The sequence below is a fragment of the Hylobates moloch genome, unplaced genomic scaffold (genome assembly GCF_009828535.3).
Source record: "Hylobates moloch isolate HMO894 unplaced genomic scaffold, HMol_V3 SCAFFOLD_15, whole genome shotgun sequence".
NCBI lineage: Eukaryota > Metazoa > Chordata > Mammalia > Primates > Hylobatidae > Hylobates > Hylobates moloch.
The window spans coordinates 97297771-97319464 of NW_026652290.1; the positions used below are offsets into that span (position 1 = coordinate 97297771).

Sequence of the window (21694 nt, forward strand, 5' to 3'; positions counted from 1 at the left end):
GTCCAGACACTACACTTGGGTTTGGTTTCATTTTTCTTTTATTTTTTTAAAAAAAGCCCCTAAATTCTATGGCTTCAAGGGAGCATCAGAGAAACATAAATGCCATTTCTGTACACTTGGTAAAGCAAAAACTAGACTCACAGCCACCGCCCTGGGCACGGCCCCAAGCTGCTCCACTCTGCCCGGCAGCCTCCAGGGCACCCCGCTGGGGAACCGCCCGCCAGTCCAGGGCTGCCCCCAGGCCCCTGCAATTCACCTGCAGGGCTGGGCCGGGGGCTTTAAGGCGTTTTGTCTCCGGCTGCTTGCCGGGTGTCGGAGCACAGAGGCAGGAAACCCCGCGCCCACGCGCCCCACGCGCCCCACGCAGCAGGGCCCAGGGCCGAGCAGGGTGACACCAGCCGGTCCTCCCACCTCGGGTTCCAGGCGCCGGGGCACAGCCTCCGGGAGCAAGTGCATCGAGAAGCACCCACCTGGCAGTGCCCACCCGCCCCTCGCCAGGGCCAGGCTGGGAAGAAACTGCAGTGGCCGTGCCTGCGGCGCCCGAGCTTTGGTGCAGCATTTTGGTTGGGGAGCCGGCTTCAGCCGCGGCCCCACCCCTGCCTTCCCCTTTGGTTTTGGGGAGACCTGGTGCGCGGCCTCACCCCTGGCAGCAATGCCTGTCCCCCTCCCAGGAGGGCCTGGGCAAGACAGCTCCACAGCACCCCTCCAGGCCGGGCCTGCCCTCCCCTCGAGGAAACGGCCTTTGGATCGAGGGAGACAAGCTGGACTTTATGACGCTAACGGGGGCGGCTGGCGGGGCCGGGCCAGGCCGGGCCTCAGCCAGGGAGCCTCCAGGATCACACTACTCACTTCAGCAAAGAAACGGAGGGGCAGGAGTGGGGGTAGGGCGGGCCTCTGTTTTTTTTCCTTTTTCTCTTGTTTTAAATAGTTAATGCTCTTGGAGGGGAGGACTAGACACAGGTGTAGAAATTTCGGCCAAAGTCTTACGTGAAGGAAGTGACCCCACGTCCTGGGGGTGGGGCCGCCGCCCGAGCCAGGCGCGGCCCCTGCAGTCTGCGTTCTGGCTTCCAGCCAGGGCCTGGCCCTGGGCCGCTGTGGGTGGGCCCCGAGGGCCTCGCACAAGCTCGCGCCCCAAGGGGCTGCACGGAGAAGATTCAGGGGGCTGCACGCGCCCGGGGTCACTTGTGTCGCTGCAGCGATTTTCTCTTTCTCCTCTTGAAAAAACAGCAGCATCTGGGGAGGGCGGTGGCTCAGGTAGGAGGACCAGGGTGCAGGGCGGGCGCAGCCTCCCACCCCCATGGGGACCCAGGGCACCCCCACCTCCCCGAAGCCACCACCCCAGAGCCTTACTTGGTTTCATCCGCCACCTCCACCTCTGCAGGCGCCGTGATGGGGGCGTTGGAGTGGCCGGCCGTGGGGTCGTCCGCGTTCAGCTCCCCGTTGGTGGAGTTCAGCGCCTGGCGGGGGCAGTAGGGGGTCACGCTGGCCGCCCGTGCCCCTCCCTGGGGCGTCGGTCCCGCCCGGGCCTCACCTGGTTTTTGCTGTGCGGCTGGGCTTTGTCCCGGAGCTGAGGCTGGGAGGGCAGGTCGGTGTGGACGGTGCCGATGGGGGTCGGCTGTGGGTGAGGGAGCAGGGGTCAGGATGGGCTGCAGCGCCGGCTCCCATCTCCCTCAGGGCGGTTTCTCGGTCCCCCGCTCCCACATACCGGCCCCCCCACCTACCAGGGGCTTCCCGGCCCAGTCGTACTCATAGTCGAACACGAAGCCGCTGCGGTCGAAGAGGTCGGTGAAGAGCTTCCGCAGGTAGTCATAGTCGGGCTTCTCGAAGAAGTCCAGGCGCCGCACGTAGCGCAGGTACGTGGCCATCTCCTCTGCAGAGAGAGCGCCAGCGGGACCTCGGTGGGGGTGGAGATGGGGGCACGGGGCGGGGGCGGGGACGCAGGGACCTCTTACCTGGGAAGTTCTCGCAGAGCACCTCGATGGGCGTGGCGCGCTTGGTGTCCCCGATCTTCTGGTACCGCTCCTTGAGCGTGTCGGCCTGCGGGGGTCGGTGGTCAGCCTTGCTCACGCCCTGCGCCCCCGCCCGCCTGCCCGGCCCCCTCGCCCACCTTGAGCCCCTGCCAGGGGAGGCTGCCGCGCAGGAAGTACATGAACATGTGGCCCAGCGCCTCCAGGTCGTCGCGGCGGCTCTGCTCTGCGGGGACAGGGGAGCAGCCTCAGCGGGGTCCGGGCGCCCGCCCCCCGCCGCGCGCGCGCAGCTCACCCTTGCCGAGGTGCGTGTTGATGCTCATGTAGCGCGCCGTGCCCGTCAGGCTCTTGTGCTCGCGGTACGGGATGTGCTTCTTGGTCTCGGGGTCGATGTACTCCTTGGCCAGCCCGAAGTCGATGATGTGGATGGCGTGCTGCCGCTTGGTCCCCGGGCGGCCCACCAGGAAGTTCTCGGGCTTCACGTCCCGGTAGATGAGGCTCTTGGTGTGCACATACTCCATGCGCGTGATCTGCAGGGGGCACAGCGGTGTCGGCCGGGCCCCTCCCCGGCCCACACGCTCACCTCCAGGGCCACCCTCTTCCCTCCGAGGCCCACCCACTCCCGGCCCGGCCCGGCCCCGCCCTGCCCGCCACGCACCAGCTGGATGGCGATCATCAGCACCGTCTTCAGCGTGAAGGTCCGGTCGCACAGGTCGAACAGGTCCTCCAGGCTGGGCCCCAGCAGCTCCAGCACCATGGCGTTGTACTTCCCGCACGGGCCGAAGTAGTAGACCTGAGGGACGCCCTCTGCGGCGGAGGACAGATGGACGGGCGTGCAGCGGCAGCTCTCTCCCCGCCCCTGCGCAGCCCCCGCCCCACCCGCGGACCGCCGGGTACCTGTGGCGCTGAGCTGCTTGTAGAACCGGTACTCCAGGTGCAGCTGCGGGGCCCGGGACTTGATCGGCTCCTGGGGGCACAAGCGCGAGTCACCAGGGGACCTGGTCGCTGCCCTGAAATCCCTGGGGGCACGTCAGCGGGGGTGGGGTGGAGGGACCGACTCACCAATTTGATAGCCACGTATTCATTTGTATAGAGATTCTTTCCTGTGGGGACAGAGACCATCAGCACCGCCCGCGCAGGGCCCACCTAGCCCCCACCTCCCCAGCCCACCTCCGAGGCAGGAGGCAGGAGGGGGTCCCCGAAGGACCACCCTCCAAAGGGCACCACGGCCCAGCCTGCCCGAGCACTGCACTGGGGCCTGCCAAGTCGCCCTGACAACTGCACCCTGCCCCTGTGGTCACCGCCTCAGTGTCCGCCACTCCTCCTCCCCCGCCCCCCCCCTCCCTAGCCCAGGACAGAAGTGGCATTGGGGAGGTCTCTCTCAGCCTGCAGGGAGCCCCAGGGGCTCCACACTCCTCCACCCCTTTCTCAAAGACAGCACCTCCCTCATGCCCTCGGCCCTCGGCCCCCAGGTGAGTCCTAGCACAGCTGGACAGGGACCTGTGACCCACATCGGTTAGAAGAGAGGAGCCCAGGTCCTGTCCCCTGGGGCCACCAGCCACACAGGACTTCCAGGGCTCAGGCCCATGAAAGCGCAGAAGGTACGAGGCCCATAACCTTTTTTTTTTTTTTTTTTTTTTTGAGACGGTCTCGCTTTGTTGCCCAGGCTGGAGTGCAGTGGTGAGATCACAGTTCACTGCAGCCTTTGTCTCCCAGGCTCACGCCATCCTCCCACCTCAGCCTCCCAAGTAGCTGAGACTACAGGTGCGCACCACCACACCCAACTAATTTTGGTATTTTTAGTAGAGATGGGGTTTCTCCAAGTTGCCCAGGCTGGTCTTGAACTCCTGAGCTCAAGCGATCTGCCTGCCTCAGCCTCCCACAGGGCTGCGATGACAGGCGGGAGCCCCTGTACGGCCCAGGGTGCAGCTTTTTACCTGTTACATCCCCTGAAGAAGGAGGAGGCCAGCCCTCAACACAGGGGGGCTCTGCAGGGGCAGCTGTGGAAGCCGGCCTGGGAGGGGACACGGCCCCACCCACTGTGGTGACTCAGCACCCGAGGGGTGAGCCCAGCGGTGAACAGGCCAGGTCCCTGCAGGCACACGGCCCTGGAGGGCTCCCCACGGCAGCTGGGCCAGACCACAGGCATGAACGTGTCTGGCACCCATGTGGCTCCAGCCCAGGATGGCACTGGGGCCATAGCTACCATCTGCTGGGCGACCTGTCCCACGGCATGACAGGGCACCACGTGGGGCAGCCCCGTCTCTCAGGCACCGTCCAGCTGGGTCACCGTGTTGGGTCTGCAGTCAGCTGCCTTTGCCCGAGCAGCATACGCTGCAGAATGAGGCCTCTGTGGCCGGGCACGGTGGCTCGTGCCTGTAATCCCAGCACTTTGGGAGGCCGAGGCGGGCGGATCACCGGAGGTCGGAAGTTCAAGACCAGCTTGACAAACATGGAGAAACCCCGTCTCTACTAAAAATACAAAATTAGCCAGGCATGGTGGTGCATGCCTGTAATCCCAGCTACTAGGGAGGCGGAGAATCACCTGAACTCGGGAGGTGGAGGTTGTGGTGAGCTGAGATCGTGCCACTGCACTCCAGCCTGAGCAAGAGCGAAACTCTGTCTCAAAAAAAAAAGAAAAGAAAGAGGCCTCCGCTTCCTTCCGCCCTGCTGCAACTGGACTGGCAGGGTGGCCGTGGAGACAAAGGGTTTGGAAACCCTGCAAAGGTGGATGCAAAGCCCCGAAGCCCGGTGGCTGAGCTGCACACGGTCATGACCTCACAGTCTGAGGCTGGGGTCCCACCTGGGCCGAGAGCCTCTTCCCCCGGCTAGTGCCCCGTCCTGGGCGTGCCCTGCAGCACAGGAATCGCGGGGGCTCCTTCTGGCATCGTCCTGTCTGCAGCACTGCCTGGGCTCTTATTTCAGCACAGTTTCCAATCAGCTTGTCAATTTCCCTAAACAGCCTCAAGAACGTGGCATCTTGAGGGTGCAGGATCGTGAGGACGAGGGATGACCAGGTGCCTCCCTCCAGTCCTGAGCCGGTGACCAGGGCTGGTCCCTGCGTTTTCAGAACAAATGGGCTCCCCTCCTATGTTCTCCCCAGTGTAACATGTTATTAGGAAATTCTTGTAAAACAACAGGAGCCGTGCCCCAAACACCCAACACTCATTGCCGAGGCCCCAGAACTAAACCTGCCACACAGTGCATCCTCACAGCTACCATCCACCGGTCCATCTTATTTTTAGAGGGATTTCAAAGTTTTTTTCTTTTTGAGACGGAGTCTCGTTCTGTTGCCCAGGCTGAAGTGCAGTGGTGCGATCATGGCTCACTGGAACCTCTGTCTCCTGGGTTCAAGTGATTTATCTGCCTCAGCCTCCTGAGTAGCTGGAATTACAGGCAGGCACCATCAACCTGGCTAATTTTTGTATTTTTACTAGAGATGGGCTTTCTACATGTTGTCCAGGCTGGTCTCGAACTTCTGACCTCAGGTGATCCGCCCGCCTCAGCCTCCCAAAGTGCTGGGATTACAGGTGTGAGCCACTGCGCCTGGTCAGATTTTGAAGTTTTAGAGCCCAGGACGCTGCCCCAGGTTTGGAAGTTTTAGAGCTCAGGACGCTGCCCCAGGTTTGGAAGTTTTAGAGCCCAGGACGCTGCCCCCTGAATCAGCTGCAGGTTCAGTGCAGCGTTTGCGTGTCCTTCCTGTGCTGCCCTTCGGAGGTGGGATTCACAGTGGGATGCCTGCATCTCCAGAGCCCTGTCTGGCGAGCACTGGCAGCTGCCTGCTCCTATACCAGCCCAGTCTTGTTGAGAGGGAGAGCCCCCTGCCCCCCAGCCATCCCCCCTTCCCCACCCAAAAGGCTGCCCCTGCGGTGGGCTCCTCGCCGTGGCGTGCTGCGTGTTCCCGCCTGGTGCTGCGCCGCCACTCACAGGATGGGGTTTGGTTTGCCCATCTGCCCTTGAGGCATGCCCTGCCATCTCCAGTTCTGACTCTCCAGAGCGGAGTTCCGGCGAACACGGCTGTGTGGCTCTTCCTGCGGGCAGCTGTCCCCTTCTCCGGCAAAGTGTCGGTCACGTGCTGACCACCACCAAGCACTGAGCTGCGCTCCCCCAGGCTGATGAGGCCGAACCCTCGCCGGTGTGCTATGCCGTCCCTCTGCTGTCCCCCAGGCTGATGAGGCCGAGCCCTGGCCTGTGTGCTACGCTGTCCCTCTGCTGTCCCCCAGGCTGATGAGGCCGAGCCCTGGCCTGTGTGCTACGCTGTCCCTCTGCTGTCTGTCCATGTACCATCCAGCTCTGGCTCCCTGACGGTCAGGCGGATGCTCGCCGACATCTTTCCCCGCCTGGCTGGCCTCATGCTCTTGGCAGCGTCTTGATGAGTGGGCCTTTGAAGCTCTGATGCATCTGATGGTGATGGGGTCTTTCCCGGCTCTTCTACTCTGCACCGTGGAAGAAACCTTCGCCTGACCCCCGCCGCTGTGTGCGGCCGGCATGGCAGAGACCTGGGTGTGCGCTGGGTGGGTGTGGCAGCATCTGAGGCCTGTGGATCTGCAGACTCCTGGAGGAGGTCGGGTGCTCTGGGCTCTGAAAGCCGAAGGGGACTCCTCCGGCAGTACTCGCGGTGCATGCAGAGGGCAGGAGAGCCCACGGGGCCTGGCAGAGAACAGCTCCAGAGAGGCTCAGGAGGTTCCAGGGGACACACAGGCGGGAGGACGCCACGGCTCCAACGGCCGGAGTGCGGGGTCCTCCCTGGATTCCCTACTTCAGCTGAGAACCCAAAAGGTCCACACCTTGGCGCAGGGCTCCCTGGCCTTGGAGTCACTCATGTTTACCCTCAGCCTTGCCCCAGCAACGCTGAAACCAACCCTGACAGAAACAAGGTGAGCCACGGGGACAAACTCAGCGCTCAAGCCGGGAGACCACACCCTCCATACCTCACGGCACACACCACGGCCACGCCCAGTGAGGCTGTCCCACAGGTGAGTGAGGGGGTGTGACTGTGACAAGGGAGAAAGCAGCAGCACAGACGTCATTCCACACAGTGCTATGTCTTTGATGCACCCCCCAAGGGTCACGTGTTGGGAACTTGGTCCCCAATCCAGCACTGCTGGGGCTGGGGCCTAGTGGGAGGATCTGGGTCGTTGCCCTCGTGGATGGGTGAATGCCATCAGCAGGGGAATGGGTTCCTGACTAAAAGGCGAATCCAGCCCCCTCTGGTCCTTGCCCTCCTGCCTTCCACCACAGGATGACACGGCAAGAGGTCCTTGCCAGACGCCACCCACAATATGGGGCTCACCAGCCTCCAGAACAGTGAGCCCATCAATTTCTGTTCATTATAAATGACCTGGCCAGGTGCAATGGCTCACGCCTGTAACCCTAGCACTTCGGGAGGCCGAGGCAGGCAGATCACGAGGTCAGGAGTTCGAGACCAGCCTGGCTAACCAACACAGTGAAACCCCGTCTCTACTAAAAATACAAAAATTAGGCTGGGCGTGGTGGCTCACGCCTGTAATCCCAGCACTTTGGGAGGCCGAGACGGGTGGATCATGAGGTCAGGAGATTGAGACCACGGTGAAACCCCGTCTCTACTAAAAATACAAAAAAAAAATTAGCAGGGCGAAGTGGCGGGCGCCTGTAGTCCCAGCTACTCGGGAGACTGAGGCAGGAGAATGGCATGAACCTGGGAGGCGGAGCTTGCAGTGAGCCGAGATTGCGCCACTGCACTCCAGCCTGGGCGGCAGAGCGAGACTCCGTCTCAAAACAAAACAAAACAAAGCAGGCAAGGCACAGTAACTCACATGTGTAATCCCAGCACTTTGGGAGGCTGAGGCAGGTGGATCACCTGAGGTCAGGAGTTCAAGACCAGCCTGGCCAACATGGTCTCTACTAAAAATATAAATAATTAGCCAGGCATGGTGGCTCACGCCTGTAATCCCAGCTACTCAGGAGGCTGAGGCAGGAGAATTGCTTGAATCCGAGAGGCAGAGGTTGCGGTGAGCCGAGATAGTGCCACTGCACTCCAGCCTGGGCAACAAGAGTGAAACTCCATCCCAAAAACAAAACAAAACAAAACAAAGCAAAGCAAAGCTGAGATGGAAAAACGTTTCATGAAATAATGGCTCACACTTTTCCAAAGTTAATTTGAAAAAGTACCAACATAGAGATCCAAGAAGTCAGTGGATCCCAAGCAGGATAAAAACAGAAAGCCTCATCTACGGAGAGCACAGTCAAGATTTTAAATCAAAGATAAAAACCTTAAAAACAAAAAAAAGACACATTCTAGAACATTCTAGACAACGGAACAACACTCAACAACCGGAGTACACAACAGGCTCAACGCCAAAGCCACCGACAGTCCTGAGTGCTGGGGACGTGGAGTGCTCGAGGAGCCCAGTGCTGTGCAGTTCTGTTCGGGCAGTTGGTTCTATTCAGAAGGGCCCAAATCCAGAAACAGCCAAGCGTCCCTGCGCTGGAGCAGATGAGGAAGGGCTGGTGTGTCCTCCCATGGACGGCCTCCCGGCACCCCTGAGAAACCACGACACGCGGCTGCCTGCGAAGCACACAGCGCCCAAAATGCCAGGCTGAAGAGAGCGCAAACCACAACTCAGTAAAAGCTGGCGTCACCAGGCCGGGCGCGGTGGCTCACGCCTGTAATCCCAGCACTTTGGGAGGCCAAGGCGGGTGGATCACGAGGTCAGGAGCTCGAGACCATCCTGGCTAACACGGTGAAACCCCGTCTCTACTAAAAATACAAAAAATTAGCCGGGCGTGGTGGCGGGCGCCTGTAGTCCCAGCTACTCAGAGAGGCTGAGGCAGGAGAATGGCGTGAACCCCGGGGGGGCGGAGCTTGCAGTGAGCCAAGATTGCACCACAGCACTCTAGCCTGGGCGACAGAGTGAGACTCCATCTCCAAAAAAAAAAAAAAATAAGCTGGCGTCACCCACATGTCACTCTCATCAGCCTACGGGGACCTGCACTGTTCAGGGGCCTGCAACCGCCGCCCAAGCACAGGACCCACACAGCCATCTGGGTTCCCAAAAGCCATACCCCACAGGCTGCAGGTCACGGGGCTGTTCCAGGCATGTGTGTGCAGATGTGCCTGTGTGCCCGTGTACATGTGTTTGTGGCTGTGTGTGCCTGTGTGCGTGTGCTTGAGTGTGCACATGTGCGTTTGTGGGCACGTGTGTACACGTCTGCATGTGTCTGCACGTGTGTCTGAGCGTGCACACACACGGCTGGGAGGCCGCAGCTCCTGTCGGGAAAAGCTCAGTCTCTTGGCTGAGAAACGCAGCCCGGGCCCCCCGAGCCACAGGCCGTCGGACCGGCAGTGAGGCGTCGTGGCCCAGGCCCAGCCTCTGCGCACAGAGGTGGAATCCCAGCAGCCTCCCAAGGGCTGGGGTGGGATCTGGTTCGGGTGGGGTCTCAAACCGGTCTCCTGGGGCCCTGGGTGCAACCAATGGGGACACAGAAGCAGCCAACAGTGACCCCAACAGCTGCCCTGGCCTGAGAGATGCTGCTTGACTCACAGGACACACACTTCTGCCGCATAACTTCCTGCTGAACCCCACTTCTGCCCATGAGTGGCAACTGCCATTCATCCCCATTTAACAGGTGGGTAAACTGAGGCAGGAGGTGGGACGTGGGGCCACAAAACGTGCCTGGGGTCCAGACGGCCACAGCCCATGCTCCTGCGCCCCTGGGCGGCCACTCTTGAAGATGCAGCCACATCATACCCACTGCCTGGGCCTCAGCTTCCCTCATCTGACAACCTCATTGGGCTGAGGGTCCGGATTCCGGTACCGCCTGCCGTGGGTGCCCACGTGAGGCTGATCCACTGCCATGGCCTCCCGGACCTGCCCATCCTGCACTCTTTCCCAGGGACCCCGATTCCCACCACGACAGACACTGACTGGGGGTGCACCTGGGTCCCCCGGACAACCCCAGCAACACACGCCAAATGCCCTCCCGCAGTTCAGACAGCACCAGCAATGAATTTAACCACATTTCCGGGGATGATCCGACTCCCTGGCACAGCTAATCATGGACTGGGAACGGCCCCAAAGGTGCTCAGAGCTCTCCCAGGCCTGGTGGTCATCTTCAGGCACCCGCACCCCAGGGAAGGCACCCCTGGCCAGTGAGAGGCTCAGTCCTCTGCCCTGCTCCTCATGCCTGCCCGGGCAATCAGACCCCAACCTGGGAGAGGTCGGTGTGAGCAGAAGGGACGGAGCCAGGTGGGCCAGGTGCGGCCTTTTACATGGTGAAGCTGGGAGTGGCACACAGCAGTGTCATCACCACAGAACAGTCACTCCAGCCACCTGACGCAGGCTCCAGGCCGGCCGAGACCTCCCACGAGCTGAGTGCCGGGCAGGCGCCTGCAGTTAAGGCCAAGGCTTTGCCCAGCGCGGACACGGGCCGTGGAAGTCATTCACGACTTAACATCAGGCTCCTTGCGGCGTGGCCTGGCCTGGCCTGCTCTGGGCCACCTGCCTCCCAACAGAACTGTTTCCCAAAAAGGTGACAGGGCCAGAAACCCACTCTCCCCACAGAACCTCCTCGAAGGGAAGTGGCACTCGCACCACGATGGACGGATGATTCAACACACCTGCCAGTGACCCGGGCAGCCCCGCCAGAAGCTCCGGTGACCCGGGGCGGCCCCACCAGAGGCTCCGGTGACCCGGGGCAGCCCCGCCAGAGGCTCCGGTGACCCCAGGCGGCCCCGCCAGAGGCTCCGGTGACCCGGGGCGGCCCCGCCAGCAGCCTCCCGCCCCCACCTGCCACCGAGCAGGGCCTCACCTAGGCGGAGCTCCCCGAAGTTGCCGCAGCCGATCTTCTTGCCGACGCGGAAGTTGGGGCCCACCATCAGGACCCCCGAGCTGGTCCCTGAGCTCCGGATGCCGTGGCTGCTCCGGCCCCCGCCGGCCTTGGACATTCTCCGGCCCTCCTCCGTCTCCCCTTTCCCTCCTTTCTTGTCAAAATCCATAAGTTTGTGATACCCTGGCCTCTCCACGGTGACTCTGCTGCTGTGCAAATCCCAAGTCTCTGGAAACCCGAGGTCTTGGCTCCTCCGTGGCTAGAACATCACCGCGGCCGGTGGGCAGGCGTGGGCCCGCAGCTCCCAGCTACTGAGACGCAGGCGCTCGGGCCGGCCAGGCCGCAGTGCTCATCTCAGTGGCCTCGGGGTCACTCTCGGGAGCAGGAGACATTCTGCTGACAGGTCCCACCACCTCAAAGCTCACGGCTCACAGCTGTGGAGAAACAGAGGCACAGGTGAGTGCGGGCGAGGCCCCCGCGGGGCCACTGAGGATGCAGCCAGGAGACTGCTGGGCTGGAAGGAGCTCTGAAGGCCGGGGCATGATAAGCACCGTCCCTGCCCGGAACCCAGCTGGGACGCGCACGCCACATGACTTCAGAGGCCAGAGGTCTCAGCGTGGCTGCCTGGGGACAAACAGGGTAGGGCTCAGGGGGCTTTCTGTAAAGCAGGGTGGGTGGGTGGGTGGCACAGGTGGGAGACTGTACTGCCAGGAGGGCATGACTGCCAATCACGGGGAGAGACCCTGAGGATCCTGAAGCCAGGGGGGCAGTCCCACCCCCAGACACAGAGAGGCCACACAACAGTCCCCGTCTCCAGGCCCAGGGCTGCTCTGGGAAGGAGGGAGGGAGGCAGATGACAGCAGGCAGGCCCAAGGCAGGGACACAGGAGCCACCGAGCTGCCCCTGCCCATGGCGACTGGGTGACGCTGAGAGCGGGGAGAGCGGGCCGGAGGGCAGGAGGCCCTGGCGAGCCAGGCACTGATGCAGGAGCAGGAGCCCCCAGGGCCTGACCCAGGCTCGGGTTCTTCTCCAGCAGCCACTGGTGGAGCGGGACAGGCTGGACGCCACTCGGGGCTGTGACGATGCCAGGGTGGGTCCGACCCAGCCCCTTCGGTGCAGAGTGGAGCTGAGGAGGGAACGGCGGGGCCTGAGGGACCAGCGGAGCCAACAGCCACCTAAGCAAGGCTGGGCACGGGGCAGGCAGCAAACTTCTACCCCAGGGGAAAGGACAGAAGCCTCTGGTCCTGAGAAGGAACCCGCAGTCCCTGCTCCCGGAATGGTGGGACCCCAACCCACAGCCCCTCACTGCGTCTGCACCACCTTAAATGCTCCCGAGCCCAGGGCCACTGAGGGCCCCAGAGCCTGTTGCCACCCAGAGAAACGCCATGGCTGGACAAGGGCTCATGGGGGGCTGAGGGGACTCTGTGCAGGTCACTCTAGAGCGAGGGGGCCAGCCAGCCCCGGCTGGCATGGAGCCCAGTCTCAGCGCAGGCCCCGACAGGAGGCAGGACGGTCCCCAGCAAGGAGCCTCGGGACAGCCTGGGGAAGAGGGAGGAGGGAGGAGCCCCCACCTGCAGAACGGAAGGGTGGTCGGGGCAGGCTGGGGAGGAGGGAGGAGGGAGGAGCCCCCACCTGCAGAACTGAAGGGTGGTCCGGGCAGCCTGGGGAGGAGGGAGGAGCCCCACCTGCAGAACTGAAGGGTGGTTGGGGCAGCCTGGGGAGGAGGGAGGAGGGAGGAGGGAGGAGCCCCACCTGCAGAACTGAAGGGTGGAGGCTGTGGTGTTAACTGGGCGCTCGGGCAGCGCAACCCCAGGGACGTGGCTGTCACCTCCTGTCGCCCTCAAGCCAGGTACTTGCCTAGGAGGCCAAGAACCCTGCACCCGGGGCCACCGCAGGCCACCCGCCTGTCCGCACAGATCCTGCCGGGTCCTCCCTGACCCAGGCCCCAGCCACCCCCAGCCCCATTCTAGGGCTCCAGACAGACAGAAGCCCCACCCTCACTGAAGAAGCAGGACCATAGTTTGGCTACTGTGCCCCAGATGTGCAGGGGAAGAGGTTTCCTGCCAACTGGCAGGACGTGGGGGCCGCGGGTGAGGAGGGGCCATGGGTGCACAGCCATCGCCGAAAATGTTAGGACATGAACTCCCAGCTGAATAAGCCACATCAGAAACAAAGGAACCGGCGTCACAAACACTGCCCCACTGGACGTGGCCCCTGCGTTCCAGTACGAGAAACACCCTGTGGCGATGGCAAGCGCGCCTTGGGGTTCCGCATGGCAACAGCCACTCGAATGTTCTGGTTTCCTGGTGCACACACAAGTTACGTTCACAGTATACCGTGGTCTAGGAAGCGTGCAGTAGCATTGTGTCTAATAAAACAAAGGACGCACTTTAATTAAGCGGGGCGTGGTGCCACAAGCCTGTGGTCCCAGCTACTCGGGAGACTGAGGCGGGAGGATCGCTTGAGCCCAGGAGGTGGAGGCTGCAGTGAGCTATTGATCGCACCACTGCACTCCAGCCTGGGTGATACAGCAAGACCCCATCTTAAATAAATAATAAAGAAATAAAAATACTTTACTGCTAAGCAATGGTAATGATCATCGGAACCGTGAGTGGCCCTAATCTCCCTGGAGGAGGGTCTCGCCTCGATGTGGACGGAGGCTGATTCATCAGGGTGGTGGCTGCTGGAGGCTGGGGCAACTTCTTAAATTATGACCACAAAACAGCAGGCCACAGCGACGGACTCTTCCTTTCACGAAAGATGTCTTTGTGGGGCGTGATGCTGTCTGACAGCATTGATTACCCACAGCAGAACGTCCTTCAGAACTGCAGTCGGTCCTCTCAACCCGGCCGCGGCTTCATCAACCGAGGTTCCGGGCAGTTCCAAGTCCTTTGTCCTCATTTCCACCAGGTTCACGGAATCTTCACTGGGATTAGAGCGCAGCTGAAGCAACTCCCCGCTCGCCCTTCAGAGGCAACTCCTCACGTCTTAAAGTTTTCTTGTGAGAAGGAGGCAATGCAGTCACATCTCCAAGCCCTTCTCATTCTAGTTCTCTTGCTGCTTCTAAAACCTCTGCAGTTCCTCCTCCACTGAAGTCCTGAACCCTCACAGTGATCTTTCAGGCCTGGGATCAACTTCTTCCAAACTTCCGCTAATCCTGACCTGTGACCTCCTCCCATGGATCGTGCGTGTCCTTCACAGCCTCTAGAACAGCAAAGCCTTTCCGGGGGTTTCAATTTCCCCAGTTTCCCCAGCTCCATCAGAAGAATCTCTCCACAGCACCTACAGGCACCTAGAGCCTTACAAATGTATTTCTCAATAATGAGAGTCGTGGGCGGGTGCGGTGGCTCTTGCCTGTAACCCCAACACCTTGGGAGGCTGACGCAGGTGGACTGCTTGAGGCCAGGAGTTCAAGACCAGCCTGGGCAACACAGGGAGACCCTATCTTTACAAAAATATAAACAAAATTAGCCAGGCGTGGTGGTGCGCATCTGTGGTCCTAGCTACTTAGGAGGCTGAGGTGAGAAATCGCTTGAGCCCGGGAGGTGGAGGCTACAGTGAGCTGTCATTCTGCTTCTCCACTGCAGCCTGAGCGACACAGTGAGACCATGCCTCAAAAACACTAAGACTTGGCGGGGCACAGTGGTTCATGCCTGTAATCCCAGCACTTTGGGAGGCTGAGGCGGGCAGACTGCTTTGAGCTCAGGAGTTCAAGACCAGCCTGGGGAACACGGTGAAACCCCCTCTACATATAAAAATTAGCTGGGCATGGTGGCATGCACCGGTAGCCCCAGCTACTCAGGAGGCTGAGGGAAGACAATTGCTTCAACCCGGGAGGTAGAGGATGCAGTAAGCCGAGATCGTGCCACTGTACTCCAGCCTGGGTGACAGAGCAATACCTTGTCATGCATAAATAAATGAATGAATGACATGTCAAGGAGTCATCTTGATTTCCAAGTCATTCATTCATTCATTCATTGATTCACGGGCCACAGGCTGGATGTTTTGCTAGCAGGGATGGAAACAAAGATTTTTTTTTTTTTTGACGGATTCTGGGGCGGGTTTTTGGGGGGAGTGGGGTGGCACAATCTCGGCTCACTGCAACTTCTGCCTCCCGGGTTCATGCCATCCTCCTGCCTCAGCCTCCTGAGTAGCTGGGACTACAGGTGCCCGCCACCACGCCCGGCTAATTTTTTGTATTTTTAGTAGAGATGGGGTTTCACCGTGGTCTCGATCTCCTGACCTCGTGATCCGCCCGCCTCAGCCTCCCAAAGTGCTGGGATCACAGGCGTGAGCCACTGCGCCCAGCTGGAAACTCTGATCATGCGCGTCTCCACTAGGGATCTTGGGTGACCAGGTGCGTTGTCAGTGAGCAGTCATATTTTGAAAGAAATCTTTTTGGCCAGGTGCAGTGGCTCATGCCGGTAATCCCAGCACTCTGGGAGGCCAAGGCAGGCGGATCACGAAGTCAGGAGATTGAGACCATCCTGGCTAACACAGTGAAACCCCGTCTCTACTAAAAATACAAAAAAATTAGCTGGGTGTGGTGGTGGGCGCCTGTAGTCCCAGCTACTCGGGAGGCTGAGGCAGGAGAATGACGTGAATCCGGGAAGGGGAGCTTGCAGTGAGCCGAGATGGCGCCACTGCACTTCAGCCTAGGTGATGAGCGAGACTCGGTCTCAAAAAAAAAAAAAATCTTCTTCCTGAGCAGTAGGTCTCAAAAGTGGGCTTCAAATATTCCGTAAGCCAGGTGTTAAACACATGTGCTGTCACCCAGGCTCTGTTGTTGTATTTATAGAGCAGAGTAGACTTAGCATAATCCTCATGGACTCTAGGATTTGTGGAATGGTAAAAAGCCCTGGTAACACCTTAAAGTCGCCAGCTGAGTTAGCCCCTAACCAGAGGGTGGGCCTCTCCTTGGAAGCCAGGGAACGGCTTCTCCCACACGAGGAAAGTCCTGGGTGGCATCTTCTTCCAGCAGAAGGCTGCTTCTTCTACACTGAAAATCTACTTAGCATAGCCGCCTCCAGCAGTGATCTTGCCTAGATCGTCTGAATGCTGGCTGACGCGTCTCCAGGAGCACTTAACATTTTCACCTTGAACTTTTTTTTTTTTTTTTTTGACACAGGGTCTCACTCTGTCACCCAGGCAGGAGTGCCATGGCACAATCACAGCTTGCTGCAGCCTCGACCTCCTGGGCCCAAGCGATCCTCCCACCTCAGCCTCCAGAGTAGCTGGAACTACAGGCACACACCACCACGCCCAGCTAATTTTTAAAAAATTTTTTGTAGGCCAGGCGCAGTGGCTCACACCTATAACCCTAGCACTTTGGGAGGCCAAGGCCCAGCACTTTGGGATCACCTGAGGTCAGGAGTTCGAGACCAGCCTGGCCAACATGGTGAAACCCCATCTCTACTAAAAATACAAAAATTAGCTGGGCGTGGTGGCAGGCTCCTGTAATCCCAGCTACTCAGGAGGCTGAGGCAGGAGAATCACTGGAACCCAGGAGGCGGAGGTTGCAGTGAGCCGAGATCGTGCCATTGTGCTACAGCCTGGGTGACACAGCAAGATTCTGTCTCAAAAAAAAAAAAAAAAAAAAAAATTTGTAGAGGCTGGGCGCGGGGGTTCACACCTGTAATCCCAGCACTTCGGGAGGCCAAAGTGGGTGGATCACTTGAGGTCAGGAGTTCGAGACCACCACAGCCAACATGGTGAAACCCTGTCTCTACTAAAAATACAAAAATTAGCTAGGTGTGGTGGTGTGCGCCTGTAACTCCAGCTACTCGGGAGGCGGAGGCAGGAGAATTGCTTGAACCTGGGAGGCAAAGGTTGCAGTGAACCGAGATCACACCACTGCACTCCAGCCTGGGTGACAAGAGCGAGACACTGCCTCAAAGAAAGAAAAGAGGCCGGGGGCGGTGCTCACGCCTGTAATCCCAGCACTTTGGGAGGCCGAGGCGGGCAGATCACGAGGTCAGGAGAGCGAGACCATCCTGACTAACACAGTGAAACCCCGTCTCTACTAACAACACAAAAGAATTAGCCAGGCATGGTGGCGGGCGCCTGTGGTCCCAGCTACTCGGGAGGCTGAGGCAGGAGAATGGCGTGAACCCAGGAGGTGGAGCTTGGGCAACAGAGGGAGACTCCGTCTCAAAAAACAAACAAACAAAACAACAACAACAAAAAAAGAATCAATGGGCTATAATAAACTCCCAAGAGAGTATTGTATATTTTATTTTCATGGAAAATTTATAATAAACCACCATGTTCCTCCCTGTCTCTGTGGCTGGGCCTGCCCTGGACATTTCATAGAAACGGGATCACACACGGCACGTCCTCTGTGTCTGGCGTCTCTCATTGAGCCTGGCGTCCTCAAGGTGCGTCCACACCGTGGCCTGAGTCAGAGCTGCTTCCTTTTCGTGGCTGGATTGTGTTCCAGTGCATGGAGGCCCGCGCTACGTCTCCTCCTCTGCTGACGGCCATCTGGGCTGTGGCCGCCGTCCGGCTGCTGGAGTCCGCGGCTGTGTTTGCGCACGGGCTTCTGCGTGGCCGTGGGTTTCCACTCCACCTGGGTACGTAGCTGGGAGTGGTCTTGCTGGGTCGGATGGGAGCTCTGTGTGTGTCTTTGAGGAGCCGGCAGGCCGTCTCCACAGTGGCTGCACCGAGTCATCCTCCACCTGCCACTCCCGGGGGTCTGACTCCTACACACCCACCCCAGTGCTTCTGTGAGCTTTTGTTTTTGTTTTGAGACAGGGTCTGGCTCTGTCGCCCAGGCTGGAGCACAGTGCTACGATCTCAGCTCACTGTAACTTGTCTCCCAGGCTCAAGCAATCCTCTTGCCTCAGTCTCCCGAGTAGCTGGGACCACAGGCATGGACCCCCATGTCTGGCTAATTTTTTTTTTTTTGTAGAGATGGGATCTTGCTATGTTGCCTAGGCTGGTCTCAAACTCCTGGGCTCAAACAGTCCTCCCTCCTCGGCCTCCCAAAGTGCTGGGATTAAAGGCGTGAGCTGTGGTGACCCCACTTCTGTGCTTCTGGGCACAGCCATGCTGGGGGTGTGCTTTTTTTGTTGTTGTTGACAGAGTCTCGCTCTTTTGCCCAGGCTGGAGTGCAATGGCATGATCTCGGCTCACTGCAACCTCTGCCTCCCAGGTTCATGCGATTCTCTGCCACAGCCTCCCGAGTAGCTAGGCCTACAGGCACCCGCCACCATATCTGGCTAACTTTTGTATTTTTAGCAGACATGGGGTTTCACCATCTTGGCCAGGATGGTCTTGAACTCCTGACCCCAGGTGATCCGCCTGCCTCGGCCTCCCAAAGTGTTGGGATTACAGGCGTGAGCCACCGTGCCTGGCCGGGGTGTGCTTTTAATTCGCATTTTTTGGCTGATTCCTGGTTTATTTTTGGATGTGAGTTTTCTCCACTGGACTGGGTCAGGGGTGCAGTGCTGTGTTGATGCTGGACACGAGGGAGGTGGCCGGAGACACTGATGTGACCGAGTGGCAGTGGCTGAAGAAAGGACAGCAGTCAGTGCCCCTCACCCCTGCTTAGTAGCCAGTGGATGTCTTGAGCTACCGACTCTCCTTACTGCCCAAACATCCAGAAACACCCACGCATGGCTAACCTAGTTTCTCTAAACCAGACCCATATTAAAATTTAACTTCCTTCCTGGGCGTTTTGGGGGAGGAATCTCCTCATGTGCCCTGGGAGAGGGATCTGTGAGACGCAGTCCCCCACCCCCCACCGCGGCTCATCTCTCTTCCAGCACAGGGACTGGGCGCCGTGCTGCTTCGGGGACACCCCCTAGTTCCAGACAGCACCTTCACACCTCAACACTGGGGCCCCTCCCAGGCTCCACTGTCCTGGGATCCCCCACTGAGGCCCAGCTCCTGGGACCACCCACCAGCGGGGCCTTCTGGAGAAACGGACAGCAATGGCCTGGAGTATAGGCTGCTGGACCCTGCCTGTGAGGCTCCTCAGCATGGGCTGGAGACTCGGGGTGACGCACACCCCAGCCAGGAGGCAGCTCCACTCAACGCCTCTGTGTGGGGAACGAGCAGCAGCTCTGACCACTGAGCAGGGCTCAAGTCCTCCACCCGCCACGGCCAGGTTCTGACCACAGGGACTGCCCCATCCACAGCCACGAGAGCCACAGGGAACAGCCCCCTGACAGTAAGAATGCCGCAACCGCGACGGCCGGGGCTGGGGTCACACTGGGCTGTCCCGGTCCCAGCCCATTCATCCACCTGTCCTTCCACTATGGCTGCCAACGGGATGGACAGGGGGACTTCCGCAGAGGACCACCATTGGGGGAGACGCATCCACAGGAGAGAAAGCTGCAGCCCGGCGCCTCTCCTCTGCCCACGCCCCGCCGCACACCGGCCCACACCTGGATGAGCCGCCGGCATGGGAACATTCTCCTTCTTCTGGAAACCCTCTCAGCATCCACACGAAGGGGGCGCTGAAATGTCCGTGCCTGCATTTTGTTTTGTTTTGAGACAGAGTCTTGCTCCGTCACCCAGGCTGGAGTGTAGTGGCACGATCTCGGGCTCACTGCAGCCTCCACCTCCCGGGTTCAAGTGATTCTCCTACCTCAGCCTCCCATGGAAGCTGTGATTACAGGCATGTGCCACCATGCCTGGCTAATTTTTGGTATTTCTGGTAGAGACAAGGTTTCGCCACGTTGGCCAGGCTGGTCTCAAACTCCCGACCTCAAGTGATCCACCCACCTTGGCCTCCCAAACTGCTGGGATTACAGGTGTGAGCCACCACGCCCTGACTGCTGTTAGATTTTCCATCCCACAAGAAAGCAAAACCACACGGGTGTACACAGACACACAGAGACCCCAGGCGCAGGCACACAGGGGACACAGCAGTGTGTCAGAGCCGGATGTGAGATCCAGCACGGCAAACATCCCGAGGGGACACTGCCCGGAGACCCCACCCGAAGCCAGCCTGCTCGCGCCACACTGCCTGCCTTTCTCCACGAGGGCTGGAGGCTGCCCGAGAGGCAGCGTCCTGGAGACACAGGCCTCAGCTCTCCCCTGCCAGAAAGCAGCAGGACGTGTAGGCCATCTCGGGGGAGTACATGCAGAAGCCAGGTAGGGAGGGGGAAGGGGCAGGCACCATCCAGGGCACCTTCCCTGTGGGCTGAGGGCGAGAAGGCCCCAGGTCCCGGATGTACCTATCTCCTAAGCAGTAGGACGCCTTTTCTTCCTACACGCCCCTGTGCTGACGCAGACACTCGGCTGTGGTAGGGTCAGGACTGGCACCAGGGAGGGCAGGGAAGCTCTGGACCCTACATAGGGCTCTGGACGTGGGTGGGGGCTTCTGCCTGCCTGGCTTCCCCCAGGTTATGCCCTTCACAACAGCAGGGAATAAACTCTCACTCCCCAGTTCTGAGAGTCCTGTGCGAGGACCATGAACCCAAACGGGGTTGTGGGACCCACAATATGTAGCCAGGGATGTGGCGACCCAGGGTGGCACTAAAGGTGGGGCCAGTGCTGGGGGACCCAGGGTGGCACTAACGGTGGGGCGGGTGCTGGGGGACCCACGGTGGTACTAAAGGTGGGGCAGGTGCTGGGGGCCGAGCATTAAAGGTGGGGCTGGTCCTGGGGGCTGAGCTGCAGCCTGTAGGGTCTGTGCTACCCTGCGCAGGCAGATGTCCAGGCAGGTAAGACACCCCGATGCCGCGTCAGGAAAGACATCACGCCCACCCTCTCTGTGAGCCCCAGAGCTCCAGCCCTTTTCCAGACAAGGGAGTGGGGACACTCACAGGCCACAGAGAGGGAGCTGCCAAAACCCTCGTTGAGGACAAGAGGCTGGAGACCACCAAGGAGGACCTGAAAAGCAAACGTCACCGACTTCACAAGGAAAACAAATCCATCCCTTCTCACCATGAGGATGAAAATATCCTCTATTAAAGGGCACGGACAGAGACACGGCCTCACGATGAGCTGAAGGCGCTGAGCTGCGTGAGTTACACAGCTACTGGGTACAGCCCGGGTGTCACACCTCAGTTATTAATACAAAAACCAACTCACACCCTGGGAGCGGACGGAGATGCAGACTGGGAAGCCACGGGGGAACTTGGGGAGGGGACGCTCAGGACCCAGAGCTAAAGCTCATACCCACACTCAACACCGGCTGCTGTGGCCCTGGATGGGGGGAGTGGGGACGGTGCCTGGATGGGGGACAGGGGGACGGGGGGACAGTGCCTGGACGGGGGAACGGAGGACAGTGCCTGGGAGAGCTGAGCTGCTGCGGCCCTGGATGGGGGACAGGGGGACGGGGGACAGTGCCTGGGAGAGCTGAGGCCCTCTCAACACCTGGCAGGAGCCGGGCAGCTCTCCTGCCCTGGTGCACCAACCCCACAGCCCCCACTGCTGAGCCCTGCAAGACGGCCCTGCTGGGCTCCTGTTCCCCTAACATACACACTCGGTGCCCAAAAAGGACCAAGCGAGTCCCAGTGGCCTCTGGGGACCACTGAGGAGTAAGCCGTGCTCCGGACAGACAATCAGGGGCACAGGCTTTGGTGGGGGCAGTGGGAGTCCCAATCGCCCCTCAATTCCAGGCAGGGTGGGTGGGTGCCCCATGAGGCTGTGCTGCGCTTCCACGGCCTCCAGACTCGCTCAGGAGGAGCCCCTTGCTCAGCTGCCAATGTCCTTCAGGTGCCCCGTTAAGATGTGGGCAGCGCCGTCGTCAGGACGCGTCCCCACACCCAGCTTCCGGACAAGACGAGCGCACACCTCCAACCTCTCCCTGTGCACGGGGGAAGCACGTAGTGACACGTAGTGTGCCCCGCAGCTCCAGGGGGCCCTCAGCAGGGGCTGTGCCACACACACGGCGCCCGCGGAGCGCACACCCCACACACACACGGCGCCCGCGGAGCGCACACCCCACACACACACGGCGCCCG

At 60.2% G+C, this 21694-nt stretch overlaps 3 protein-coding genes across 5 annotated transcripts in view; 1 reads left to right on the forward strand and 2 right to left on the reverse strand.

Annotated features, from left to right (window-relative positions):
• Window positions 1-21694, reverse strand: part of SCAMP4 (secretory carrier membrane protein 4) — a 247195-nt gene that overhangs the window by 168720 nt on the left and 56781 nt on the right. The gene's annotated exons all lie outside the window — the stretch shown is intronic.
• The window catches only part of CSNK1G2 (casein kinase 1 gamma 2), a 25224-nt gene continuing 3550 nt past the window's right edge, over window positions 21-21694 (reverse strand). Inside the window, exons 2-13 of one of the 3 annotated variants that reach the window (XM_058428249.1) lie at window positions 10758-11209; window positions 6252-6617; window positions 3030-3070; window positions 2865-2934; window positions 2626-2774; window positions 2263-2497; window positions 2108-2193; window positions 1953-2037; window positions 1722-1870; window positions 1532-1615; window positions 1351-1457; window positions 21-1233 (exon numbers count right to left, since the gene is read on the reverse strand). In XM_058428249.1, coding sequence (XP_058284232.1) covers window positions 1179-1233; window positions 1351-1457; window positions 1532-1615; window positions 1722-1870; window positions 1953-2037; window positions 2108-2193; window positions 2263-2497; window positions 2626-2774; window positions 2865-2934; window positions 3030-3070; window positions 6252-6617; window positions 10758-10944 — 1614 coding nt within the window. In that variant the 5' untranslated portion in view covers window positions 10945-11209 and the 3' untranslated portion in view covers window positions 21-1178. Of the gene's footprint in view, window positions 1234-1350; window positions 1458-1531; window positions 1616-1721; window positions 1871-1952; window positions 2038-2107; window positions 2194-2262; window positions 2498-2625; window positions 2775-2864; window positions 2935-3029; window positions 3071-6251; window positions 6618-10757; window positions 11212-21694 lie in introns of those variants that run through there. The other 2 variants (XR_009209922.1, XM_032178658.2) reach the window with 2 other exon arrangements.
• The window catches only part of LOC116484293 (uncharacterized protein CSNK1G2-AS1-like), a 9960-nt gene continuing 5483 nt past the window's right edge, over window positions 17218-21694 (forward strand). The window contains exon 1 of the mRNA XM_058428134.1: window positions 17218-17326. Coding sequence (XP_058284117.1) covers window positions 17218-17326 — 109 coding nt within the window. The remainder of the gene's footprint in view (window positions 17327-21694) is intronic.